At 44.0% G+C, this 27,251-nt stretch overlaps 1 protein-coding gene across 2 annotated transcripts; it reads left to right on the forward strand.

The window, feature by feature from the left end:
• The first annotated feature begins 463 nt into the window (after window positions 1-463).
• TFAP2B (transcription factor AP-2 beta) lies at window positions 464-27,251 on the forward strand. Of its 2 annotated transcripts, XM_050894182.1 has the most exons (8): window positions 464-544; window positions 3,965-3,991; window positions 5,213-5,671; window positions 10,857-10,917; window positions 18,834-19,053; window positions 21,675-21,793; window positions 24,465-24,606; window positions 26,951-27,251. In XM_050894182.1, the coding sequence occupies exons 1-8, from the start codon at window positions 464-466 to the stop codon at window positions 27,249-27,251; spliced, it is 1,410 nt and encodes a 469-aa protein (XP_050750139.1). The 2 variants fall into 2 exon arrangements, with proteins under 2 accessions (XP_050750139.1, XP_050750140.1); XM_050894183.1 differs by lacking the exon at window positions 3,965-3,991.

Genomic DNA, 27,251 nt, shown 5'->3' on the forward strand with positions numbered 1-27,251 from the left:
TATGTATACATGCATATGTAACATAGTATACGTGTGCCTACATATGCAAGAATATATATAATTTACATATATAAATGTGTCAATTTATATATGTCTATACATGGAAAAAGTTCTATGTTTGGAGCTATATGTATGTATATATGCATGTATATGTACGCCTGTGTATGTGCAACTGCATATATGTATATATCTTTAAATGCCTGCATATAAGTCTAAGTCTATATATGTGTGTATATGTATATATAGTCACATATATGTCTGTAGATATATGTAACTATGTAACAGATAATGTTTTTTACTATCCGATTGAGGTAGACTTCTGCAGCCTATTGTTTCAGACAACAGATATAAGTTGCGATGGAAGAGGAACGTCGGATTTGGTGTCTGTCCCCCATTTCCAATTATAGATGGATCATTACAGACAGAGAAGTACTGAGAATCCAGACATCTGCTCTTCACATGAATGCACTCACCTCCTAGAGAACAGCCTGCCATCATGCTCTGGAAACTGGTTGAAAATGTCAAGTATGAAGATATCTATGAGGTGAGTATATAATATGCATATGAGTAAGAGAGTATATGTATATTTAAATATACTTCTAGTATATAGATATAGGCTTGACTATATAATACATATATAGCTCTACATATAGACGTAGGCAGATATGGAGACGCACACACCAACAGACACAAGTATAGAGACGGGAAACCAAGAGTAAATGCTTAAATGCTTATTTATTTACATATTTGTATTCAGCATGCCAAGTCCTAAACTTTTCTTTTTTTTTCATGGAAAAGCTGTTTGATGCGATTTAAAACATCAAAGAAATGATCTGGGGGTTGGAATGAGGCAACTTAAAGGCAAGAGTTTGATTGTTTAGACCTCGAATTAAATATAATTCGATTAAATATGGACAAATGTCGAGAGAAAAAAAGCTGAAAATAGAAGAGAAACACGATCTGGTATTCAGGGACTGGATACATTTCTTTCTCTTCTTTCTTTCATTTATTTTTTATTTTGCAATTCCAAGCTAAGCTCAACCTGAATTTGGATTTTTTTTTTCTTTTTCTTGTTTCCACAATCGGATACGTTTTTTACGACTTTTTATACCTATATACCAATAGATAAGACGTACATGTATACATATACTCGCACTAATTAAGCGGCACATACATTCTTGCACGTATGTGAGTACACACACCCGAACTAATACATTCAAAGGCAGCTCCGCACAGTCCGCGGACACGAAAAGTTGTGCGCTTTATTCAGACCTCCTCGTTATTTTCGAGGTCAAAAAGCAGACCAAGAAAAAAAAAAAATCACAGCGTAAACACCGCGAAACCTTTCTTAATTTTGCACGGTTTCCTGAGCTGGATCTTTCCCAAACGAGCTCCGCGAACGCATTTCTTGTAAGTTAACCAGCGTGCTGGATTTGCTCCGAAACGGGGGAAAAGATGTGTAAGGAAAGGCGCTCTGCAAAATTATATTTTAATTTTTTTTTTTAATTTTTATTTTTCAATTTGGAGGAGGCATTTGCACGGCGATCGCGGGGGGAAGATTTTCAGAAGGGCGCAAACCTCCAGCTCCAGCGCGGGGCAGAGCCGTGGGGAGGCGGCCGGGCAGGGAGCGGGTACCGGGCAGGGGCTAGGTACAGGGCAGGGGCCGGGTACCGGGCTGGGAACGGGACAGGAACCGGGTACCGGGCAGGACTGAGCACCGGGCAGGGGCCGGGTACCGGGCAGGGGCTGGGTACCGGGCTGGGAACCGGGCAGAGGCCGGGGCGGCCGGGAGCGCACCCCGGGGAAGCACCGTCGGGGCCGCGCCGATCCCAGCCCCGTCGCGCCGCCCGCAGCCCTCCCCTCCTGGAGCGCGTTCGCACTTACAGCGGGGAAACTCCCGGGAAAAGCGGAGAAAGAGGCAGAGGGAGGGCACAGCTCCGGCTTCTCACGGCCGGAGAAAAGACGGGATGGAGGGAAGCAGGGAGGGCATCCGCCGGCCGCACGGAAGAAATGTCTCCGCTCCCAAAAGCTGCCGTCAGGCTAATTATCAACTGGCAAAACCCAGCGTGTGTGCGTGTGTATATGTGTGTGTACGTGTGTGTGTGTGTGTGTGTGTGTGTGTGTGTGTCCCGCCGGCGATCCCCAGCCCGCTGAGCCCTCGCTGCTTTTCCCTCCCCATCCCCAGGCACAGCCCGGCCATTGTCTCTGCCCGCAGCAGCAGGCGACAAAACATCTCCCCTCCCTGGCCAGCGAGGTCGGGGAATGTCGGGGATTTGGTTTTTTTTTTTTTTCCACCCTCCTTTTGAAGGGGATTTTTAAGCCGCTGTGCGTTTTAAGAACACTCGTGTTTCTAGATTGCCGTGGGAGAGAAGCAGAGTTGGGGGAGCGGGTGGGTGGGATTTGGCTGCGGGCAGGGTATACCCAAACTTAGGGGTGCGCTCCAAGACATTTTGTAACGTGTAGCCTTAAAAAAAAAAAAAAAAATTGTTGTTGATTTTTTTTTTTAAAGACCTGAAGCCCTCTAGATTTATCTTAAAAAAAAAAAAAGTGTTTCTCTCTCTTCTTTCCAATTTATAATTAAGAACGCGATGGTAGGGGCGTCTCAGCCACTTAAACTGAATCTGTTCTTAAAACAAAAGTGTGTGTCTGTGTGTGTGTGTGTGTGCGCGCGTGTGTGTGCGTGTGCGTGCGGGGGGGCTGCTCTGAGAAGTGTGAGTCTATTTAGGAAGGAACGTAAGTTGAACTTTAACAGAAATGGCAGACAGTCCAGTTGAACGGGTTCCTGCAACATCAAAAAGGTTTTATATCGCCCCTGGCTTTGCCTCAAAACTATAAATTTACTATCCTTTAAAATTCACTGCATACATTTTACATTTGGGTGAAAATCGGGAGATATATGTACATATATATTTATTTTTTTTCGTATCGGGCGGGAGGAACAGGATTCAGGAAAAAAAGTGGAGCTCAACTTAACGCAGATTCAAGTATTTATTTGGCTATTGCGAATAAATACGATCTGTAACATGCACCAGAAGGGCTTAATCTTCACTGTAAATAGACATATATTACAGTGACTGCACATTTCTTCTTCCATTTCTTTAAAAAAAAAAAAAGGAAAAGATTAGACAAGCCTCTTTTTCCTCATTATTTGTTAAAAAAAAAAAAAACCAAAAACACTATAAGAACAAAAGCACCAAAGGCAATCAATTCCTCGTATTAGGAATGTATAATTAAATGTTAAAAAAAAAAAAAAGGAAGTATGTTTTTTTCTTCTTCTTCGCCTCTAGCACTGCTTCATCTCACTTCCTTGCTCCAGCTCAGCAGTGTCTACTTTCCTCATCTTCCTCCGCTCCAGCTAATTGAAGTTATGCCTCTTCCTTGCTAAACTTTTTCCCCCCTCTCCCTCTCCCCAAACTCTGCCTCTGCCAGCCCCCCTCGTCTGATTACATCTAGTAATTCTCCACTGAATGAACGTCATTTACAATAGTAGGGGAGCTCTCGAGCTGGCTGCCAGCTTCACGCTCCATTTGGTCCTGCATTCTCCCTTTAAAGTAGTCGTGTAATATTAATAGTCATGAATATCAATTATTATGAGGCGGTGTAGGGAAGGAAAGGGAGGAAGGGGTAGTGGAGCAGTCTGAGCCTAGCCTTGGGTTGAAGAGGATTGTATTTGGGAGCTCAAAGGGAAAAAAAAAAGGGGGGGGGGGGAGGAAAAAAAAAAAACCCAGAGAGGGAGGGGTAAATCATATATGTAGATAGAGGTTTCCAGGCTCGGTTTTGGGGGCATTGGTCTTTTTCTTTTTTTTTTTTTTTTTTTTTGATGGATAGACTTCGAAATATCTCAAGCTGTTCTCCTGTGTCCAACACGTCCCTTTGCAGATCTCCTTGATATTTTTCCCTCCAATTATTAGTATTATCACCATTATTTTATTTTTAGCTATTACAAGACTTTTTTTATTTCCAGATGTTAGTCCACACCTATTCCGCCATGGTGAGTTTGGATCCATGTTGTACTAGAATTGCATGTTCTCTCTCTCTCTCTCGATCTGTTGTCTCTCTCTCTCCCTCTCTCTCTCTTTTTAAACGCCTTTGGCTTGGTAATTTAGCACAATAATTGGAGGAGGCTTGCAGCTGCTTCTCCCTTTTTGCATTGTGTGTTCTCGATTTGAGCTAGGGGAGTTTGGGGGGAGAGCAGGGGGAAAAAAAACTTTTTTTCCTTTTTTTTTTTTTAAAACCATGTGTGCCATTGCTTGTGGGGGTTTGAGCTACACTTTGTGGAATAGATATTTTTCTTGTTTACTTTTAGCCTCGCAGCTTCAGCGCGATGGAGTTGGACAAAACTCCTCTCCCACCTTTTCTCTGAAGCCTCCACACACTCCCCCCCCCTCCCCACGTCCCCCCACACACCCCAAAGACTTTTCATTACAATTAACCCCCACCCCATTCCATTCTCTGGAATATAATACTGGAAAAGGCGACAAAAGACACTGGAGGTTGCTGCAGAAATCATAGCGACTGGATTTGTTCAATACCGATGTTTCATTTTTACTTTATTTGATTTTTTTAATTTTTTTTTTTTTTTAAGGGGTGGGCTCTCTTTGTACAAAGAGCCCCCGTGATTTTTATTTTGTTTTTTCAAGTCCTTTTTCGCACAATTTCTTACCTCGGAGTCCTCCGAGAAGTGCAACTTTCTTTTTGGTCTTTTCCACGTGAAGATGGGTTGGTGATTTCGAGTTTCAGAACTTCAGCAGAGGGAATAAAGAGATGTTTGGAAACTTTAGGCAGGACAAGGGGTGGGTTGTTTGGTAGGATGGGTGGTTTGGAGGTTCTTATTTTTTTTTAATTTTTTTTTTACCTTTGGTTTTATTTGGGGGGCTGCTGGAGGGGGAATCGTATTACTGGACTGAAGTCACAGATCATACACGCATATTTAGCACTAGTCCTACATTTTTAATTATGACATTTAGCATTTCTCCCTCACACTCCCCCCTTCCCCCTTCTTGATAGTTACTGGGAATAGACACGATCCGGGTGCAAAACGCTGGAACATTTCTAATCCGCGGCGGGGGAAGGGGGCACATCTGAACCCTAGTTTACAACTGTTTATAGTCTTATTTTATTTTATTTTGGGGTGGGTTTGTGCTCCTTTTACTCTTTTTTTTTTTTTAAAAAGTCCTCTTTTTTTGTTGTTTTTATTTCATTCCGCTTGTAGGACCGGCATGATGGAGTGCCCAGCCACAGTTCCAGGCTGTCCCAGCTGGGATCCGTCTCCCAGGGACCCTACTCCAGCGCTCCTCCGCTCTCTCACACCCCATCCTCGGATTTCCAGCCGCCTTATTTCCCACCCCCCTACCAGCCTCTTCCTTACCACCAAAGCCAGGACCCTTACTCCCATGTCAATGACCCCTACTCCCTAAACCCCTTGCATCAACCCCAGCAGCACCCCTGGGGACAGAGGCAGAGGCAAGAGGTGGGATCAGAAACCGGGTCACTGCTGCCACAGCCTCGGGCCGCCCTGCCCCAGCTCTCGGGACTGGACCCCAGGCGGGACTACCACTCAGTAAGGAGGCCAGATGTCCTTCTGCATTCAGCTCACCATGGCCTTGACTCCGGCATGGGGGACAGCCTTTCTCTTCATGGCATCGGACACCCAGGGATGGAAGAGGTCCAGGTAAGGCACGGCGTTTCTTTCTCCTGGGCAATGCAGATGCCTCCCAGGCTGGAGCCCCCATCCCTCGGCTAGAAATCATCAGTGAGGGTTTTACAGCAATGTCGGTGTGGGTTACCATCCTTTTTCCGCGCTGGGATTATAATTGTGATACCCCCCCTCCCTCGCTTTTTCTTTTTTTTTTTTTCCTCTTTTTTTAATAAGAGAATTTATTTCATCGCTGTCACGCACAGGCTGTGCTTTGTAAACCCTCCCCTACAAGGCAAGCCAGCAGAATGCAGGGGGAAGGCAGACATGCTGCTCTAAATATTCCACGTGTTTCAAAAGCTGGCAGAGTTTAAGCCTGGCTTTTCAAATTCCAGTTATTTCCCATGCAATCTCAGCTCCTCGCCCCCCGTCCCCCCCAACCAATTTCCTGCAGTTCAGGGATTTTGATGAAACTGTCAAATTACTACATTTTTCATCCAGGAGGGAGGGAAAATATAAACAAAACCCAAACCAAAAGCAATAACCGGTGAGTGGGAACAAGCCCCTCCCCCCCTCCTTTTTTTTTTTTTAAGTATAGTTGGTAGGGTAGCACTGATTTTAAGTAGTTTTATTCCTTCTTTTGGGTAACAAAGGAGTTTCACCGGGCTCAAAGCACACTATTTCCCAGCCTTCTCCCATCCCACTCGAAACTCATCATCACGTGTTATTCCCTAAAAACAGAAAGGCCCTTAACAGCTTCGGTGCTGGGGTGATTTGCACCTTGCTGGAGCAAGGCATGGCCAACCGGTGGGGACCCCCGAGCCGGAGGCTGGAGCCTCCAGGGGCCAGGTTCTGCATTCGGCTTTACTAGTCGGGATTTGGGGGTTCCCTTCCATTCCTTCCCCCCCCCCCCCCCAAATTTATGTATATATTTAGACTTGGGATAAAGATATGGGCCACTGGATGAGATACGGACTTCAAAGTTACAGAAAGGGAGAAAGAAAGGAGAAAAGAAGAGGCTGAGAAGGAAAAAAAAATATAGCCGTGAAAAAGGATCCTGCTGAACATTATAGGAGTCAGCGGCAGAGGAGCGGGGGGGCTGTACTGCATTGGCTTGAGGCTTGTTTTAGGGCTTCACGGGAAAATCTCCGAGCTTTGGCTGGGGCGAGTTGCTTTAGAAATAGAAAGGTTTTTCTGGTTGGATTTGCTCCTGCCTCCGAGCTCAGTGGCCGTCGGGTCACTGGTTTCTGCGGGTTTCCAAGCTGGTTTTGAGACCTGGGGGCAGCCCCTGACCCCCACGGGCGCGATGCGCAGGTCTCGTCTCGCATTCCTGGCTCAGACAAACTGGCTTGCAGGTCAAGGCGAGTTTTACCTCTGTGAATGCAGAAAGGGGAACGCTCTCCCTCTTTCTCTCTACAACCGATAGACGTTAAGTACTGTTTGTGCTTTGATATTTACACTTTCCCCAAAGAAAAGCCGGTAATTGTTGTGCTCTTGTGAGAAAGAGAGAAAGAGAGAGAAGAGGGAAGGAAAGGGAAAGAGGTAAAAAAGAGAGAAGAAAAAGATAAAAGGGAGAAAGAGTGAAAGGAGAGAGAAAGGAAAAGAAGGAAAGATAGAGAAAGAGAGAAAGTAGAAAGGGAAAGGAGGGAAAAAGAGAAGGGAGAGAGAAACAAGGAAAGAAGAAAAGAGGAAGAGAGGGGGAGAGAGAGGGAGAAAGGGGGAGAGAGAAAGAAAGAAAGAAAGAAAAGAGGAAAGAAGGAAAAGTCCTGCTCAGCTCAAATAAAGCAGCTCTCCCTCCCTTTTCCAATAAAACATCCCTTCTGCGGGCAGGACACAGCACTCGCGGAAAAGTGCGTCCCCCCGACGGCTCCGAGCGCAGCTTTGCGCCCCGCGGCCACCCGCCACCCGCTCGCCCGGGCGGGCCGGGGCCGGGGCCGGGGCCGGGGGCCGGGGGCCGGGATGGGCCGGGGCAGACGAGGCTGTGGGCCAGCAGGGTTGGGGTTCTTGTTTTGGGGTGCTGAGGCCGCGGGAAATGAAACAGGCCCTTTATTTCTAAAAGTTTGGTCTCAGGCTGGGGGAGGAGGGGAAGGGGGAGCGGAGGGTATCCCAAGGAGAAACACGTGAAGGCAGAAGTGTCCAACCGCAAGTTAACACAGGCAGGAGGGAAAGCAGCCCACTACTCGCTCCTGCCGTTCAGCATTTTCTCTTCTTGTCCCCCCATTAGTGACAGATCAAGTTGGGCGGTTTTCCACCCTGATTTTTAATATGGATTTATTCTAGGTCCAAGGAATCCGTTCTAGCTACAGGGATTCCTATTTAGGCGACATATACTTATTATCCACGAACACAAGAGAGAATTTCCAGGAAGGGTCTCAAATAGGGTGGGTTTTTTTTCTTTTTTAGTAGTCAAAAAAGTTGAACCGATATCTAGGTATCCAGTTGGCTAAAGATGTGTCTCTTTGCTTTGGCTTATGCATGTCTGATCAAATACGTGCCATGAGAATGGGTTGGGCTGACGAGGGAGAATGAGACCGAGAAAGAGAGTGCGTGACAGAAAGAAACAGTGGTTATTTTATAAACATCAAATCCAGGCCATGTGTGAGCCATTGTCCAGGGGTAGAATTAAGTGGTTGTAACACGATAGCGCTCTGTTATTGTAAACAGGACGTATTGTATTGCTATTGCTGCCCTTTTTCGAGAGGAATTTTCAATCTGCGATTTACAGCCCTCAGACAGGGAACAGAGAAGCCAAGACCTACTTATTGAAAACAAATTTGCATCATCTAATAGGGACTCTGGAAAACACCACTGCAATCCCAGTTGTGGTTTGTTGTTGTTGTTGGTTTTTTTTTTTTTTCCCCCGGCTAGGCAAAAGTAGGGTTTTACTAGTAAAAGATAGGATAAAGAAAATATACAGGGGGAAATCTAGATTCTTTAGACTCTTTAAAGGAAAACAAAAAGATCAGTCTTCAGGGGTTTTCCTCAGATATATCCTTAGCTGTCGAATAAGGTGTATATATATGGTATACAGGAAGCTCCGTGCTATCAGATTATTGGAGGAGGGGAGGGAGGGGAATCTTCCTCTCTAGATTTTCTAAGTATATCTGGAAACTCATCACCTTTCCCCTCCCTGCGCACACACCTCCACTCCTCCTCCTCCTCCTCCTCCTCACTCACACTGCCGTCCCCGCTCCTATGTGCTAGCTAGAGACACGGAAAGTTAAGTTGCACCAAAACACGCAAGTCTCTTATAAAGTAACCCCTGGTATCACTTTTAACTAAAGAAGTCTAGTAATTAAAAGTCTGAGTTGTTTTTCCACGTTTCCGCATGCAGTCCTAATTAAATCTTTACGATCCTCTCTGTGACTATTAACTGCCAGCATGCTGAGCGAATATCCTGTACAAAAACCCAGCAGGAGGGCGTAATTAGATAGAAAATCAGACAGGAGTCTTCTCATTAACTACAACAACTAACCCACGTTGCTGATGGAGCGAGCGGAGTGCACGCACACACATAAAGCGTGTGCACAACCATCGACTCCAGAGATAAGGTGAGATAAGGAGGGGGGGGAAAAAAAAGGAAAGGGAAGATGGCGTTTCATATTTACCTCCAATTCTGTGCCATCCAGGAGCACCACGATGCACTCCAGCAGGCTGCAGGATTTGCTCATCATCCCTCTTTGGGAGCTGCTCAGGGAAAGGAGGGAAGACTTTGTAATTTTATTTTGTGCCCTTTAGGTATGTAGCCTATTGATTATGAGAGAGAGACACGGCCATGCACAAACACACCACATAAGGAACCACTCTGTGTGTGTGTGCGCTCGTTTGAGTGTGGATTCAAGGAAAATGAAAGGAAAGATCTCATAGGCAATACTGTTCCATCACATTTTGGGGAGATGTAATTTTCTCCTAAATCATATTCCATCTTGAACGTCTCTGCTGAGGAGAGAGAGCCGGAGATAAGGGCTGGATCTGGATAAGCTCAGTCTCTCGGTGTAGCAAAGATAAAGTTAAAATAATAGGGAAGAAAATCATTGCTTTGCTGTGAAGATGTTTTCCTTATCAGGGAAAAAATGTGACAACTCCTCAAACATGCAATAACCCGGAAAAACCGAAACCCTAAATAGTAATGAGAAAAATAAAATAATAAACCCAAGAAACCCACAGGTCCTCCCTTTCCTCTGAAACCCAGAATTTACCCTAAAACGGAACCTGTCCTAATTCTGCAATAAATTGCTCTTATGACACCTCTTCTCTTTGGGAGATGTTTTTGCTGTGCCGACCGCAGATTCAGCGGTAATTTTTGTTTGTTTGTTTGTTTGTTTGTATATCCCACTTTCGTGTTGAGAAATGAAACCCGGCATTTGCTCTGTCCTCTGTGCCCGTCTTTGTTCTTTTCCCTGCTAAAGAAGTTAATGCCATAATAACAGGTGTGCTCCTAAGCGGGCTGGAAAGAAAGAAAAGAAAGGAAAAAAAGGGGGAAAAAAGGCTTTGAAAAGGAGATGGGGAGACTTCTAAGCAATCAATTTAATAGTTCATACTTTTGATAATGTATATTCCCTCTCCCCCCTCCCCGTCCCCACTAATTCAGGCCATGGAAGCAACCTCGGGAGCTGTAAATCTCTTTGCTTGTACCCGATACGATGTGGGCGTTGCGCTACACTCCGAATTGCTCAGGCTTTAATTAAAAGTCCATAATGTAAACTATTATATATAAAAAGTAAATGGCCCTTGAATTATTAAGATGTAGCAGGGTTACACAAAAAAACAAAACAAAACAGAAAAAAAAAAGGAGGGAGGGCGAGGAAAGGGGAGGGAGAATTTAAGTTGTCCTTTATCGTGTTCATTTATGTCATGCAATAGATCTTGCAGATGTTGCCAAATTGCCAGATTTTCAAAGGAAGAAATATAAAGCTTTATCGAATGCAAAGAAGTCTATGTGATATCTATGTTTTATAAGATAACAAAACCAGTATTGCACCCCATATGCTTCACACCTCTTTTTTATTAGAAGACTATATAATTTGTAAGAATTTCATTTCCTTGTCGATTTGGGGGAATAATAATAACAATAATAATAGTAAAAAAAAAAAAATCCCTCCTCCCCTAGTGAATTAATATAAATGGAAATAACAGAAACTCCAGTTTGGAATGACATGATTTATGTACGCGATTCTTTAATATCCAGTCAATTTGAATAGTGATGTTTTTATATCCACAGTCAGTTGAAGATGCCAATAACAGCGGTATGAACTTATTGGACCAGTCTGTCATTAAAAAAGGTATGGATTATTCCAACAAGCTAGACAAACTTTTACTGTGTAGCAATATCTTCATGATATATTTTTACTTTGGGGCAATTAATTTATCCGGGAAGCAGGCATACATGGCAGCAAGATGAATAGTTGATTGGATCGGCAGATAGAGTGAAGGGAAAAGGAAAGAGATGTGAAAGGAAAAGTTGATATCCCCCCTCCCCCGTCCTTCAAAGGGTTTAATTACACAAATGCTCTCTAATGGAGCACCCCGTACTCAAATGCAGTTTCCACGGGCCCCCTCCTCTTCTCCCCCCCCCTCCCGGTAGTCCTCGATGGGGACCCCCTGGCTTTTAATGGGGGAAGGGGATTGATTCCCTTTGGGGCTAAATGCATTTCCCAGGCGAATCAAAAATGAAGGGGAGAGAAACAAATGCCTATGGAAAGGCAGCCCCGACTTCTTTCCCCCCTTCCTCCAAGAATCCCCCCTTCCTCATGCCCATTTTTTAAATCTTTCTACATATGCGCACATGATTTAGTGTAACTGCAGAATCACCCCATACTGTTAAAGGGAATGTGATATTAACAAATGTTTGCAGTCTCTTGTACAGCTGTAAGCAAAATAATTAACTAATTAAACTAATTAAATGTAATTACAATAACTCATTTTGGGCGTATTGCAGCTGCTTAATTTTTTTACATTTCTCTGACAGTCACTCGAAGATGCTTGGCGATTAGTGTTGTGTTATGCTGATAGACATTAAACAGATCACACACTGCAAATGTAGGGAAAGCTATCTTTAATTATCTAAGGAGTTTCTATTTCTAGATTCAATTTTAAGTACCAGAGATGAGGCTTAGAAACGCTGTCCCTTATGCTTACTATCAACAGCACTTATCTCCAGGACCTTACTATTTGTCAAATGCGTACAAATACTTTAATAGGGATGATCTTCTAGAATGTAAAGCAAAATAACAGGGAGGGTGTTTATTTAAAATGTGTTCAAGGCAGCAGGAGGTCCTTCCGTGTATTTATTGTTTTTTTTAAATTTAAATCCTCATGTACAGTCTCTCTCTCACACACACGATCAAGTTCTGGTTATTTGAGGGAGGACAGATGAAAACTCGAAGACCATTTGGCAGCATCATTTATGACCACCGGCTGAAAAGTCGAAGGTGTTTTTGAGAAACAGAAAATTACTTACCTTTAAAAAAAAAAAAAAGAACGTTGTTTCTCCTGTTTTAGTTCCGTTTGCATGTTTAGCAGGTTTTGTGCTCAGGGTCTGTAACTTGATGGCTTCTGGTTGTATTTTTCTCTTTTTTTTCCTCACTTTCCTCCCCGCTCCTCCCCTCCCCACCCCCACTTGACACCTCATACACGATGTTTCCTCTTGGGTCTATTTGATTAATTGGTGCTTGATTTGTGGTCGAGAGACTCCTTTCTAACGTTGCTCCGTGCTCGCATTTTCCTTTCGCAATCTGTTTTTCCGCAGAACGCTCTTCTGTTGATCACTCAGTCCAAAATACTCTTTTTTACCCTCCTTCTCCCTCTGCCTGTGTCTCTCCCTCCTTCAGCTGACGAGGACAGCAGAGATATTTAATGTGCATGCTGAGGGTACAGTTAGATAGAGAGTAGCACGAAAACGTGAATGTTAATAATTATACGTATTAGGTATAGATTTAGGCGTGCTTCTTGTCTATGGGCATTGCAACGGCCCCGGGTCGAGCAGCTGCCGCATAGAGACACAGTCCCATATAGGTGGGATTACATGTGCCTATTTGCAGCCATAAGAAGAGATACTCTGAGTTTATCCATGATGAATAGGATACGTATGCGCTTTGGAAATTAGGTTACTAAAAAAGATCCTGAGATTTCATCCGTAACTGTTTTAAAGTCACTATAGCAGTATTTTCTTCCTGAGAAGTAATGCTGAGCTCTAAGAAACTTTCCAACATAAAGGAATATTGTGAGCTCGGTTTCTTTTTGCACAGCGAGTTTCCTGGGTGCAGAGGAAGAGAAAGGGGTAATAAATAGTAGGTCACGTTTGTGGCAGACAATATTTAATCAGGACGAGAGAAGGAGCAACACAGAGAGGGTTCAGTATCAATTTCGCTTTGTTCCCTGCAGTTTGTAGCTGTGAGGATGTACTTTGAAGTAAGAATAAGTTATTTAAACTCTGCAAGTCGTTATTGCAGGCGAATGGCATAGATAGACAGATAGGTATTGACTGATTTTTGTGCAGTGGAGCACTCCCCGTGATACATATTTGCTAGACGAGGGTTGGAGGGGGGTCTACTTCACCAAAACCTAGTTTAGTGCCTAAAATGCTTTAATTACAATGTAGTGGAAAAAGTAAGCTGTGGACTTGAAGTCTAAACTTAATTATATCATCCAGACTGCAAGTGTCTGTTTCCTTACGGTCTTTGAGGCCTGCAGAGGGAATTATCTATCTATGCAAAAGGATTGCCAAAAATATTAAGGAAATTATATAGGGATTCATACACAGCTATCGATTTATCTCGCGTATCGATCCCGCACAATAGATTACATATACACAGTCTCTTGTTATGTTTGCTATCTGAGCTTACTTGACATTTCTGAAGTAATTTAGTTAAGAGGAAATGAGTTGTTCCCAGTAGAGAGAGCAAACGAGTGGAGTGAAGGTAGCCAGCGTGATAAATGGCTCTTTCATTTGGAGATCTCCAGAGCTCGTTTAAGGCTAATTTTCTGTATTAGCCCCCTTTGAGCTATTAATGCAATAGGCAGGGACCGTGGCCCCTCGTCTCTTAGCTGCCCCATTAGAGCGAGCATTAAGCTACCAAGCCTGAACTCTACTGTGGTGGTGGTGGTGGCGGTGAAATAATGAAAGGTGCTTTTTAAACTCTCCTAATCTAAACTGGCAGAGGGTGGTTAATACGATTTGAAGGGGGCTGGTCAATGAACAATCAATAAACTAATAATGAGAAGGATGCGGTACATTAACAGTCTAAAAATCCAACGAGACATTAAAAAATCATCGTTAACTCCTAGTTCCATTAAGATTTGGGTGGTGGAAGTGGGAGGGAGGGAGCCAGATAAATCATCAAGATGATAATAATCACCAAGAGCATTAATACAAGATCTAACTCGGCTTTAAGAGCTTACCGGCTGCACGTTTTGAGGCCTTTCCCTCGATTTCTGCTGAAGTGAAAGGAAGGTTTTCCATGTGTAGGGAATACAAGGTCGGGTCCCCTTGTCAGCTGCTCATCTGAAATTTGCTTGGCACCGTCTATGGCCAAAGAAGTAGTCCTCTTGCAAAATCTTGCGTGGCCCGAGTCCCAAGTTAATTTTTTGTGACTCTGGGGCACAGTCAGTGACCTTAAAATTATCCTGATGTATTTATTTACTTTCAGCTGTTTCTGACGATCGTCTGGACACTCACATCTGATTTAGCACGAAAGGCCATTTTAACCCTAACACCTTCATTCATTGTCTCCTTGCAAGCACGCTCCACTGTTCATACTATTTTAAAGAAACATATGATGATAAGGAGATGTCGTAACATTTTTTTTTTTAACTCTTAATAATACAGCATGAGGTTCCTCCCCACTTCTTCTTGAAGTATCCGGATAAATGATTAACTGAAAACCACTCTGGCCTCAGCTTTTCAGGTGATAGGTCTGGGAATCGGAGAGGTTGCTTCGCTGCCACTCAGTTTCGTGCTTATTCCTGGATTACCCATTGAACCTTACGATGCCCTTTAATTGAATGCAAAACAATTTCGAGGGAATACATTTCACTTTGAAATTTAGTCCCGGCTTTCAGGGGAAAGGGACTGCGGTGGAGGAGAGGGGCGGGGGGAAGAGGAGGAGACGAGAGGGACAGGAGGGAAGGGGACAGGAACACACGCTTTCTGTATTTGTTCATTAAAATTAAAATAAGGACCGGGTCTTTTAGTGGCAATGGGTAAGACGCTGTCCCCGGACTTTCTAGGTTTGGCTACCAAGTCAGACCAAATCACCAGTTACAACAAAGTCCTGTTGTTATAATGAACAAAGAAGTTTTTAGTCATTTCAGGCCCGTAGGCAGATAAAAAAAAGATTTGAAGGCAGTTTGATAGCTGATTAATAATAAGTTAGTCCATGACGTTTGTTAGTAAGAAATATAAGAAATATTTCTTCTGATTGATTGTTTAATTGACTGATCGACTATCATATTATTCACCAGGGTTATTGCAACGATATCCATAGCTTAGAGCCTTGTTATTCATCTATTTTCAGGACATAATTCTATTTATTTGTTTATTTTTAGTGTTGCTGAAATGCCCTTTTATTTCCATGTCCCCTTGCGCGTCTGCATTTGCACCCATTTTCACGCGTTTGTGGAGAGCAACCCAACAGAGAACCACCACCAAAAAAAAAAAAAAAAAACCAACCCCAAAAACCTAAGACTTAATGTATGCACAGAAAATTGTAAACATGTAAAGAACTGAAAGCTTCACGCTGAGTTTCGCCATGCTCCATTTCCCCACCATTTCCTGCTGTCGTTTTAAAGCGATCTCACTCATCTAGAGATCCCGTTTGCAGGAACAGTATGCTTATAATTACTAACAAATCAAGCGGCTACTGTTGCTCTCCCGGTTTATTGATAAGCTGAAGAGAAATGGAAGGGGGAGAAATGACAAAGAGGCTGGAAGTAACCACGGAGGAGAAGGAGAGAAGGCAAGAGAAAGAGAGAAAGGGATAGAAAAGGAGAAAGGAGAGAGGGAGAGAGAAATAAAGAAAGAGAAAGAAAGCGAGAAGGCAGAGATTTTGGAAGGGGAAATTATGTACTTGTGAGTGCTCACATACACACAGTAAATAGAGTTCGGGAGTGAAAGAAAATCGAAGAATTTCTGCTGGGGATAACAGGAACTAAATGGGATGAAGTTAAAGCAGAAGTGGTGGGGACGCTGTGTATATACTTGTGTGTTATTCTGTATTATTTCAGCAGTTATGGCAATCCCCAACCAACTGGGAAAGTTGACATCGACTACAAATACACTCTGCATTACAGTTTATTTACATACATGCAGGGATTTGACACATGCAGCTGCACACAGGGACGTGTATATCTCTTCACCCACTAAAACCTCCACGTTATATTATCTCTGGTAATGTCTGGGCTATATCTGAAAAGCTATAGCCATGATAAACATATAGATATGATATAGATAGAGATAATTCATTCCATGGCAAACACTTTTTTGAGGCAGCATTAGGTAATTTACAGAAGATATAAAGTCTAGATAGAATACATCTCTCTGAAGCTATGAAATTGCAATAGATATGCTTACACCGCCTGGTAAGCTTCTAAAATGGGTTGAGAGTTATTAGACTCCAACTGATGGCTATGTTCATACGGTCCTTTTCGGGGAGGCAGTGGTAGGAAGAAAAGCTAAGGAGCTCTCAGCATAGCAGGGAAGGGAGCCAGCCTGCTTCCCAAAAGCAATTTGCAAGGAAAAAAATACCGAGCAGGTGAAAATCCATATTTCAAAGGTTAACTAATGTAATGAGTGCTCCAAAAGGCCAAAGCGAGTGGGGTGAGGCACATTTAAGCATTGCACGGGTCCCTTTCTCTTTAGTGAGTTTGGACTAAGATCAGATGTTCGTGGAATTGCTGCCTCTTGTTTAATTTCTCAGTTCACTGGACAGTGACCTGATAAACTGGTCACTAAATATAGCCACTGTAAAGGTGTACTCGAACCACTGAGCCCGTGTGTTTGTCCGAAGAAAAAAATGCCAGTCATGAAAATCTGTCTGGTGGCACTGCTTTAATCTAACTCTTTTTTTTTTTTTAAACTTTTTCTTGATGCTTCCCTCGAATGACGTTGCAGAATATCGTGCGTGAAATAAGTGATATATCTCTATATAACGGGAGGAAGAGAGAGATATTTTTTTGTGTATGCCAGTACTACCTCTGATAACCCAAACGAGTCTTTTCCTATAGAATCAATGGCAAAAAAAAAATCCTATTAATAGCAACGAAAGCAGGAGCGGGCCTCTAACTCTTTTATAACTGTTTCTGTGCCGTTCTCAAACTATTTGAAACCGCCTTTATGAGCTGCATAAAGTGCCTAACTAAAAATAATAGAGAAATAGGAATCCATTTCACTTTCCGATTCCCTGAAGTAAAGCCACTCAAAATAATTTGTTTATACTGGAGACTATATACAAGGCATATGAAGCAATATGTATGTCTAAAATCGACATGCCTTTTGGTTTTTAGCTGTTATAGAGCTTTTATTGTGGGGGTCTGGTCTGGCAGTAGGAAATGATCTGTAATAAAAACAGTGAAACACGGTTGTGTCTATTCCATACACTGAGGTTATAAAATTGGCAATTGCCCAGTAGTTAGCACTTGGTAATATATTAGGATACCCGATCTTATTGTTTAGCAGCTCCAGACGACTTAAATATCCCCTCAACCCTAATGGTTTGATTCTCCAGATATGTTGCAAATAAACAGGGTTTTTATGACTTAACTGACATGTATTATAACTACCTAAATAGCTGGCATATGTGCATAATAGAACCCTATTATTTGCCGAATTGGTTTTTGCAATTGATTGAGTGGAAATGGGAGACTGTGAAGTAGTATCTGCTCGACGAGGGTGTGTAATCAATTAGTCTTCTCCTCTGAAACATGCCCGCTGGACTGCCAGGACTCTACCACCAGCAAACCCCCCCCCCAATTTCAGAGTATATTTTCTATAAGGAAAGGCGCGTCGCCGCGATTCCGAGAGGAAGCAGCAGTAGCAGCTGTCAGCTCTTATTAACTCCTGCATAAAACATACCTTAAGTACGGTTTGTTATCAATTACTCGCAGAAATGAAACAACTGGGAAAATGCAGCGAGGCTCCCTATAAATTAAAGCGATTGGCTGATTGATCAGAGCGCCTGCTGTAAATCATAACAGTTACACACAATTAGGAGGCAGCTATTTAAGTTCATTTGTAACCAAAATTCCTGTCACGGGGGAATTGCTCTCATTCTTATTTTAGCCAATTTTTTTGTTTGTTTGTTTGTTTTTATTTCGGAGTGTGGCTGGTTGCTATTAGAGGAATTCGTTCGTTATAGTCCCCTTGGTTACTCTTAAAATAACCTCGCTGGTTTCTCAGAGAAAAGAAATACTTCGTTTTAGCGTGGACAGAATAACATGGTTTTATTTGGTTTAGTTTCGCTTTATTGTTCTGATTTTTTTTTTCCCCATAACTTCCTTTAAATATATGTTACAGTAACTAGATCAGCTTTATTTAGGGGCAGGAGAGTTCCCACTACTTCACGGTCAGCACAATACGATCAAGGTGGCGAACGCCATGGTTAGACCAGATGGTTGGTGGGTTTTTTTTTTTTTTTCTGGTGTTCATTTTTCTGAAGGAAAAGCCTCATTTTATTTCATAAACCAGACTTAATAAAAACACAAAGCAATAACAGAGCTGTCTTCCGGTTGCTCTATCCTCCAGCCTTGATACTTATTTAAGACAGCAACTCCCTTTGTGTAGTGAATTTATTCCTGGCTCAGCTTAGCAGTAATGGAAACATTAGCAAAAAAAAGTAAATTTTCCTTTTTTTTTCCCCTCCAGAAAGGCGCTGTCCGTTGTACAAAAGGCATCGGGGGGCTCTGGGTGAGACACAGGCTCAGACCCGAAAGTTGCCAGGTGCTTGCCAATATGTATTTTATTTCCCAATGATCAAACCCTGCATAGAGGCTGTACTGCACCACCCTTCTCTCCATCCATCATTCATGGAGCAGTTTCCTAGAGGTTGGGGGAGCAGCACCCTTTAGGTTGCTGGAGGTAGCCAGAGATTCAAAATTCCCTTTCATTTTGCTGTTCTGTGCATGTCAGAGAGACTGTGGTTATCCTGTACTCCTTCGTGGCATGATGGTTTCTCTCTCCCCTCTTCCCCTTTTCTTTCTCCAGTTCCGGTTCCTCCAAAATCTGTTACTTCTTTGATGATGAATAAAGATGGCTTCCTGGGTGGAATTTCAGTCAATACCGGAGAGGTGTTTTGCTCTGTACCTGGCCGCTTGTCTTTGCTTAGTTCAACTTCAAAGTATAAAGTAACTGTGGGAGAAGTTCAAAGACGTCTTTCTCCTCCAGAGTGTCTGAATGCATCCCTCCTAGGAGGAGTACTTAGAAGGTAAGAGGCTGGAGCAAGTGCGTGAACATGCCCATGTGTGGGCATCCATGCGTGCACCAGAAATATTTGGTCAACGGTAAAGATGATTGCAAATATGCATTGATCTTATTGTCATAGCATGTGTGTGTAACGTTCAGGATAAGGTGAAAATATGCAGTATTCAGACATTGAGATGAATGTATGGAGACTAGAGAAAGATTTGGCCTTGTGCATTTTCTATCAAAGCATCCCAAAACGAAGGAACTGAGACAAGAAGTTTTTTCGCCCTTGTACATGCACACACTTTCTATCTTTTCTCCTCCTCCTTCCACTTCTCTCTTAGCAAAAGGATGAAATAAAATGCCATGATGGGCATGTTGTAGTTAGATGTTGCAAGATGAACTGGGTGTGTTGCAGGACCTAGGGATTTCCTAAATAAATCCGTGAGACTTCCCCTATATGGGAATAACGGTAAGGCAATTAACATGGTGTCACACAAGATATCATTGAAATTAGCAGGGGATTAATAGGCAACGTGTAAGGTAGGTAAGTACCTGACTAAAGAAAAGCCATCAGCAGATAGCTTTGAAAGTCAGAAACTTAGTGCTTCATTTAGAGAAGGTTGCTAGAGGAATTACTCACAGTAGGTCTTGAGGCCTTTGCTGTTTAACGTTTGTGCAAATCACCCACTAATGTCCCGGTGCATTTTGCTGAAGACCTCAAAATAGTTGGCATTATTGGTACTGAGGAAAAGGAGGAGCAAAGGGTAACCTGGAGGCCTGGTTGCCACCCCATCATATCAAGTGGGAGATTGTGCGTTTAGGTACCAGCAACAAGAATTTAAGCTCCGAGGTCATCCGCTGGAAAGACTAACAGGAGAAAGGCCTTTATCTTCTTGCCAGTGACTGAAGGACTGTGAATTGTCAGTATGACATGTCTGTAAGAAAGGTGAGCTAAGGCTCTATCTCCATTCAGAACAGGGAAGAAACCATGATGTGATATAAGGTACCAGTTCACTCAAGCCAGTGGTAAGCTAAGAGGGGATAAGACTTCATTTTCTACATGTGAGGTATACGCCGGACTGGAAAATAAAGCATTACTCCAAGACAGAAACAAATGCAATTAATTTGGCCCTGAATAAATTTCAGATCACGTTTTAAAGTTGCTAATCTTAGAGGAGGAAATATCTTGCCAACTCCTGTAGCAGCAATTGGGTAACGTTGACTCTAAGGTGTTTTAAAATGAAGTTGTTTTTTTGTTTTTTTTTTTTTTGTTTGTTCCCCCCCTCCATGCAAAAAATACTGTGCTGATGTCAGGGGCTCCAGATCCATGTCTGGAGAGGAGGAGGAAAGTCCTGCTACACGCAGTCAGTCACCCAAAAATACATGTGAGAATTAGCGTCTCCTAAAATAGATGCTATTCCACGTGAATGTCTGTAATCAATGTTTAGCTGTGATCCTTGCCAGCGAGAGCAGCAGAGATTTTTACTTACAGATGCTAACCTGCCTGCTCATTCTGTACAACTACAAATGGAGCAGGGAGAACATCTGAGAGATACACTGTAGAAAATATAATTATCAAGGTAAAGAAACATCATTACTGAACTTCAGTGGATTTCTGGAGACGGCCCAAGCCATAATCATTGGCTGCTGCTGACTTCAGTTCCTATCTTGAATCTAAATTTTAGACAAGCTTTTGGTTCAGAGCAGATGAAATATAGAAAGCTGCTCTCTTGCAATTCTGCCATCTAGCCCTGTTTACTTTGATATAAAATGATGGGAAGCCAGTCTGGCTTCTCTGTCGTTTCTGGTTTCCTTTCGCCAAGTATGACTGCTAATTCTCAACCAAATTTTAAGTAAGAACTAAGAGATATTTGGACTAGACTCCGATCTTAGGTGCCAAAACTCTCCCTGATTTCGCAGGTGGCAAGATTTCATCCCTGGGGGTTTTACATATGTATAGGCGTCCGAACAATAGCTCTGTATTTCCCACCTATAGCTCACTCATCCTTTTATTGTCCTTATCAGTAACCTCCGACAGATATTCAAATCTTCCTTCAGGCAGTCAATTCCCTCTCTATAACGCACCCTGCCTTCAGGTGAGCTCTTCCTCTCAGCATCGCCTTTCCGCACAAGAACACACTCACACACACGCACGAAATGGTTTAATAAATATTTTCCTCCATTTCTGCTTATCCACAGGCACACACATTCTCCCTTCGAGCCTTTCAGATTTCCCCCCCCTCCTCGTTCTTCTTCCCATTCTGTCTCTTTCCTGGAATAACTGAGGATTTAATTCTCCTCCTCTACCTTTCTGCCCATCTCCTCACTCCATCTTAATACGAGTTAGTGTCATACAGTAGGAACCCATTTGCTCTCTAGATCAGGACCCTGTGCATTAATTATTGCTATCTGGCATTATTTTATTTCCCTGGATAAAACAGGGAGAAAAGTGGGTTCATCCCCACTCCCACCCCTGGGAGAAATTAAGCAAATCTCAGCAAAACCGAGCAGAAATCAACACCCCCAAAGTCCTTAACGTCGAGTGAAAACCCTCCCAGGCTCCACTGACTGCACAGACTAAACGTTTCTTCCAGGAACACTGCGGGGTTAATCACGATGTTAATTTCTTTGCAATTCTAGAGCCAAATCGAAAAACGGGGGGAGATCTTTGCGAGAAAGGCTAGAAAAAATCGGTTTGAATTTACCAGCCGGCAGGCGTAAGGCCGCAAATGTCACTTTACTCACCTCCCTGGTGGAAGGTAAGCCGAGGGTCGCAGCTCCCTTCACACCCCTGCCTGCTCTGAACTCGTGTCTGACATTTTAAGAACCAAAAAAAAAACCCCCACCAAAATCCAACAGCTTTCGGGATCAGGTGGGAAAACCTCGCAGAGGTGAAATTCAGGGCGGGTTAGGATGAACACCGGCACGTTTAAGGATGCCATCCCCAAAAATGAAGTCAATGGCTGGAGGGACATTGATCCCTCTTGGTGGCAAGAATGAAGGTGGGGTGTGTGTGTGTGTGTGTGTGTGTGTGTGTGAGAGAGAGAGAGAGAGAGATTCTACAGGGCAGTCCCATTCCTCATTGCTATTAATTTCCAGCCTGTGCTCTCCGACTCCACGTCTACTCCATCCTCCCGCTAGTTCCCTCCTCCCGAGCTTATTTATGGCCACTTCAGGATGCTCAATGAGGAAAAATAATACAGATTTTTTTGTTGTTTTAAAGAAATCAGAGCAAATGAAGAGTCGCAGAGCACGGTTTACCTTAAGGTGGCTAGAACTGCACAAAGAAACAAGCTATTCCTGAGGAAGGGGAGAGGGAAGGGGAGACTGAAGTTTCACCTCATTTCAAGTCAACTAATGTCATTTTGGTGGTCGGCGTGTTTCTTTGATTTATTGTTACTGAATTGAAAAGTAAAATTTAGAGCCACTAATATGTTTAGGATATGTGCGTGTTTATGCTAAGAGAAGTTGGACCTTCTCCAAAAACCATAACCGGAATAGTATGGATGCAATTATGAATTATATGTATCTGCATTACACATACACACCGAGAGGCGTATAAATAATCCACTTATCTCTTCTGCATATAAGCATGCATAAACATTTGTGCTAGATATTAACTTTTCAACTCTTTTGATTGAGTTATGTGAGCGATAAGACCTTACCGCATGCGGAGCTGAAGACAGGCTCGCAAAAAGACGGGGGCAGATAGAAAGGAGCTCCTCCTGGTACCCGCATATAGGTTATGCTGAGTGTGCAAAGCACAGCGTAGGTTACGGTTATAGGGTCGCGCTATAGGATACGTGAAGCATTTCGGGTGTGACAACCGCCCTTTAACACCGGGGTTAGTGCAGCTTCACCCCCCCTGCGTGTGTGAAAACCGGTGCACCCTACTCACAGCAAAATCAGCCCCTCCCTGAAGCTGCCTTCAGGTTCAAAAGCCTGTGCGGTTGCATAGTGATGCTACAATCTGTGTCAAGTGTGTAGTAAGGCGTACGTTAACCCTCCTCTCCCCTGATTTCCTTACAAATCAACAGTTTACCTTGAGAGAGCTCCCTCCTTTTGGAAGAAGCTGCACCTACCGGAGATTTATCTTTTTTCCTGTCACCAGCCAGGCTTTAGCTTTGCTGCTGTTGTATCGCCGAGAGCAGAAACGCTCCGGCCAGCCCCGGCCAGGATTACCCGAGCGGTGCCCGGGGGGAGCCTGCCCGGCGCGGGGTGAGGGCGGCGGGGACTCCCCGGGCTCCGGCGAGTGCCCCTCGCTTTCATTAAGCGATTTGGTGATTAGCGAGAAGCCTTGGAAAGCAGAAGATGACGTTAGAAAGCAACTCCTGATCGTTAAAAATAACGTAGTCCTGGAGTTATTAGACATATCTGTTCTGCGTGTTGGAAATCTTCCCCCTGGTCCCTCAGGCGGTGCTTTAAAGGGTTTAATGCTTTATTCTATAGGGGCTGAGCTATAATCTGGTAGAATCCCTCTAGAGTCTGAGGGGTTTTTCCCCCCCCTCCTCTTTTCCTCCTTTCTGCAGCTACTGTCTTCTTCTTGTGGCATGAAGTACATCAGTAGGAGTTGGATGACACGAACCTCTGGAGGCAAGAAACCTGAAACCAGGCAGGCAGGAAAAGTGACAATTAGAATTAAAGTTAGAATAATTATTATTTTTCACAGAAAAGGTTGCCATTGGTTGCTATCTTTCCACCCGGCAGAGAGGAGTTCTTGTCGCATGATGGTCACTTAAGAAAGCAGATTAATAATTTCCGTCGGACGAAATGCCGTTATCTCCATCATTTTACAGATGTGGCGATAATTGTGATAGAGGCAAGTGCTCTGTGTGTGTGTATAAACAAGTGTGTATATAATGTCCCACAAAGAACTGACATTACTATTAACACTATGTCCACGTCTGTAAAATCTTGGACAATGATCCGGGGTATCGAAACAGGAATGGTTTCTCTGCTCTTGAGAGAAGTTTGGGTCCTTTTGTCTTTCGGGATTTAACTAGTTTCCCCTCGCTTTTTTCTGGCCCAGTTACTTTGAAAGTGTAGGGGGGGGTGTGTGCATATGCGTGTATGTGTATGCGTGTATGTGCGTGTACTTTTCCCACAGTTCTGCACAATCAGCTGCGTGGGTACATACCATCACAAGTGCGTTGTAGCAAAGACAAATCTCATCAGCTGAAACTCTGTCCCCTCAACTTACTTCTGCCCCCCAAAATAGGGCTTATGGAGGGAAAACATATACCTGGAGCCTGTCCCTAAGGTACGAGGGATGTTATAAGGTTTACTAAACACGGCCCGAAAGAGCTGGTCCGTCCCAGAGGGAGCGGTGGGCAGCAGCCCGCTGCCGCCCGGTGCCTCGGCAGGTCGGAGCCAGCCCGGCCTGGGGCCGGCGGTGCCCGGCGGTGTTAATGCCCCTCTCATTCCCTTCAGGTGAGGCTGTTCATTTAGCTCGGGATTTTGGGTACATCTGCGAAACGGAATTCCCAGCCAAAGCTGTTTCTGAGTACCTGAACAGACAGCACACGGACCCCAGCGACCTCCACTCCAGGAAAAACATGCTGCTTGCTACAAAGTGAGTGCCAAGTTGACCCCCCCCCCTCCGCTTCTGCCCTCCCCCGAGAAAATCCTCCCCCTCCTTAAACCTTTGCCTCTGAGCTCGTTTTGAAAGCGGACGGAATTTCCAGTCCCTAAAGTACAACGGCCCCGCGGGGAGGAAGGATGCTTCTATCGCCCTATGGGCAGGGTAGACCCTATAGCTTCTGCGTCCCTCTGCAGTGGGGTTTCTGCCAACACACGCTGTCCCTATAGAGAAAGTAGGCGACTGTCCCCTAGCTACCGTCCATCGTTTCCAAGCCACCCCCAGGTAAAAAAATCTTTATGGAAAGGGGACCAAAAATCTGTATTTTGCTTCCACAGCATGTTTGTCTGTCCCTCCTGCTGGTCACACACACTTGTTTGTCAGCTACCGAATTGCAATGCCTTTTCCATGCGGTTTAATTAAAAAAAAAAAAAAAAAAAAAAAAAAAAGAGAGAAAAAAAAGAATAAAAAAGAAAGAAAAAGAAAAGACACACCCCCCCCCCCCCGATCCCCCCCCCCGTACTGCTAATGATCCTCGGTTTGGTCCCCGCAATCCATCTCTCTCCCTTGGGACTTTCTCGGTGGATGTGTTGTATCGGATGATTTACACTTGGCTGTGCCTCCCAGGCTACTAACTGTGTGCTTCATAGTTTGCTCGGGTCCTCGGCGGTGGGTGCTGTGTGTCTCCACACATCTCCGTCTATCCGGCAAAAAAAGGGAAAAGAAAAAAAAAAAAAAAGAAAGAAAAAGAAAAAAAAATACCAGCCCAAACAGCTCCCATTTATTTCATGCTCTGGGACGTGGCTTGCCTCTGATGACAGTGTAATTTAAAGAAATATATGGAGGGTTGAAAAATCATTTGCTCAAATTTGTCCAGATGTTTTTTAGACGTGATTGGAATTTGATTGCCCTTTTCCGCAGGGTCAGAAGATATTAATGTCCCAGAACTTTAATTGCTCACAGACCCTGCTTTGCTCTTTGAAGATGTAAAATGTTGGACTCATTACTGTTTGTTCTCCAAATTCAAAGTTTCCTCTCTTGCACTTTCTTAATGGATAATACACATAGAAGTAGACCTTTATCTTTCCCCACCCTCTGAAACCTTTAACCCACTGGGAATTTCAGAGAATTTCAGAGGACGAGAGCTGAATGTCTTTTTTAAGGGTTTCTTTTCTTCTTTCTTTCTTTTTCTTTTTCTATTTTTTTTTTTTTAATTCTGGCCTTTTTTTCTCCAGTCCCTGGGTAGGCATCTGTCTCAAAAACTATTCCCTTGGGAACCCCACCAGCCCCCAGGGTTTCTACGTTGCCCAGGTACCTGTTGACATGAAGGCCTTTTGGACCAGAGCAATGCAAAAGAAAGTGTGTGTGGGAATTCATTAGAAAAATCAAATCTGGTTTTTCAAAGGTGCGGGCAAACAAACAAGAGCCAGATGTCAACTCTGATGCGTTAACTGGGGTGCCACCCCGTCAAATAATATAGGAAGTGCTCGCTTTGCTCCTCATGCAATGAATAAGCCAGCACGGAGTCCCAAAGTCCTGATCTTTCTCGACAAGGTGGCCCAGCCTGAGCAGTCTCAGAGGAGGCTTCATTTTAGCCCTTCCCTGCACCGCATCCCTGTGCCACCCAGTAGCTCTCAGTGCATGGTTGTGCTTTCCTCCAGGAACAGCATTGGTGAGAGCTGCTTTGAGCCAGGGTCTGGCCTCCAGGAAGATGGGTGGTTGACAGACCCATGGCACATCTCCCTTTCAGCCTGGTTATTTCTAGAGCCACCAAGCAGGGCTGGGTTTTCACAGTGCTTCAGAATCATAGAATCGTTTTACGTTGGAAAAGACCTTTAAGATCATCAAGTCCAACCATAAACCTAACACTGCCAAGTCCACCACTAAACCATGTCCCTAAGTGCCACATCTACACGTCTTTTAAATACCTCCAGGGATGGTAACTCAACCACTTCCCTGGGCAGCCTGTTCCAATGCTTGATAACCCTTTTGGTGAAGAAATTTTCCTAATATCCAATCTAAACCTCCCCAGAAGCATCCCTGTGGCTGCGGGAGAAATTTCTATCTCCAGACCTGGTGTTATCCTGCAATTGCAGAAACCTCTCTGCTGAAGAACATCATCCTGAGCAGGGAGCTGCTGGCTTGCCATGGCCAGTCCGCAGGCACTGCTGGGGGAAAGGAAGGTGGCAAAAAGGTCCCATCCTGGGACCTGGGATCACCTTTGGCCTGAACCTGCCCCTTCCTTCAACCTTGGTTGTCTCAGAGAAGTGTGGGATGAGCCTAACTACCGCTTTTTTCTCTCTCCCTTCCTCTCTTTGCCTTTCTCTCTTCCGTGCAGGCAACTTTGTAAAGAATTTACAGATCTCTTGGCCCAGGACAGGACACCCATTGGAAACAGCCGGCCCACCCCTATTTTGGAACCGGGCATTCAGAGCTGCTTGACTCACTTCAGCCTCATCACTCACGGCTTTGGGGCCCCCGCTATCTGCGCTGCCCTCACGGCCCTTCAAAACTACCTGACTGAAGCTCTCAAAGGCATGGACAAGATGTTCTTGAACAACAACACTGCTAACAGGCACACATCTGGCGAAGGACCAGGTAGTAAAACTGGAGACAAGGAAGAGAAACACAGAAAATGA

Source organism: Gymnogyps californianus, chromosome 3 (assembly GCF_018139145.2).
Source record: "Gymnogyps californianus isolate 813 chromosome 3, ASM1813914v2, whole genome shotgun sequence".
Classification (NCBI taxonomy): domain Eukaryota; kingdom Metazoa; phylum Chordata; class Aves; order Accipitriformes; family Cathartidae; genus Gymnogyps; species Gymnogyps californianus.

Coding starts and splice junctions, on each gene's coding strand:
- TFAP2B (XM_050894182.1), top strand. CDS start 464: ATGCACTCACCTCCTAGAGAACAGCCTGCCATCATGCTCTGGAAACTG. Junction 10,918..18,833: donor CCAGTCTGTCATTAAAAAAG/GTATGGATTATT, acceptor TTCTTTCTCCAG/TTCCGGTTCCTCCAAAATCT. Junction 19,054..21,674: donor CTAGGAGGAGTACTTAGAAG/GTAAGAGGCTGG, acceptor TTGCAATTCTAG/AGCCAAATCGAAAAACGGGG.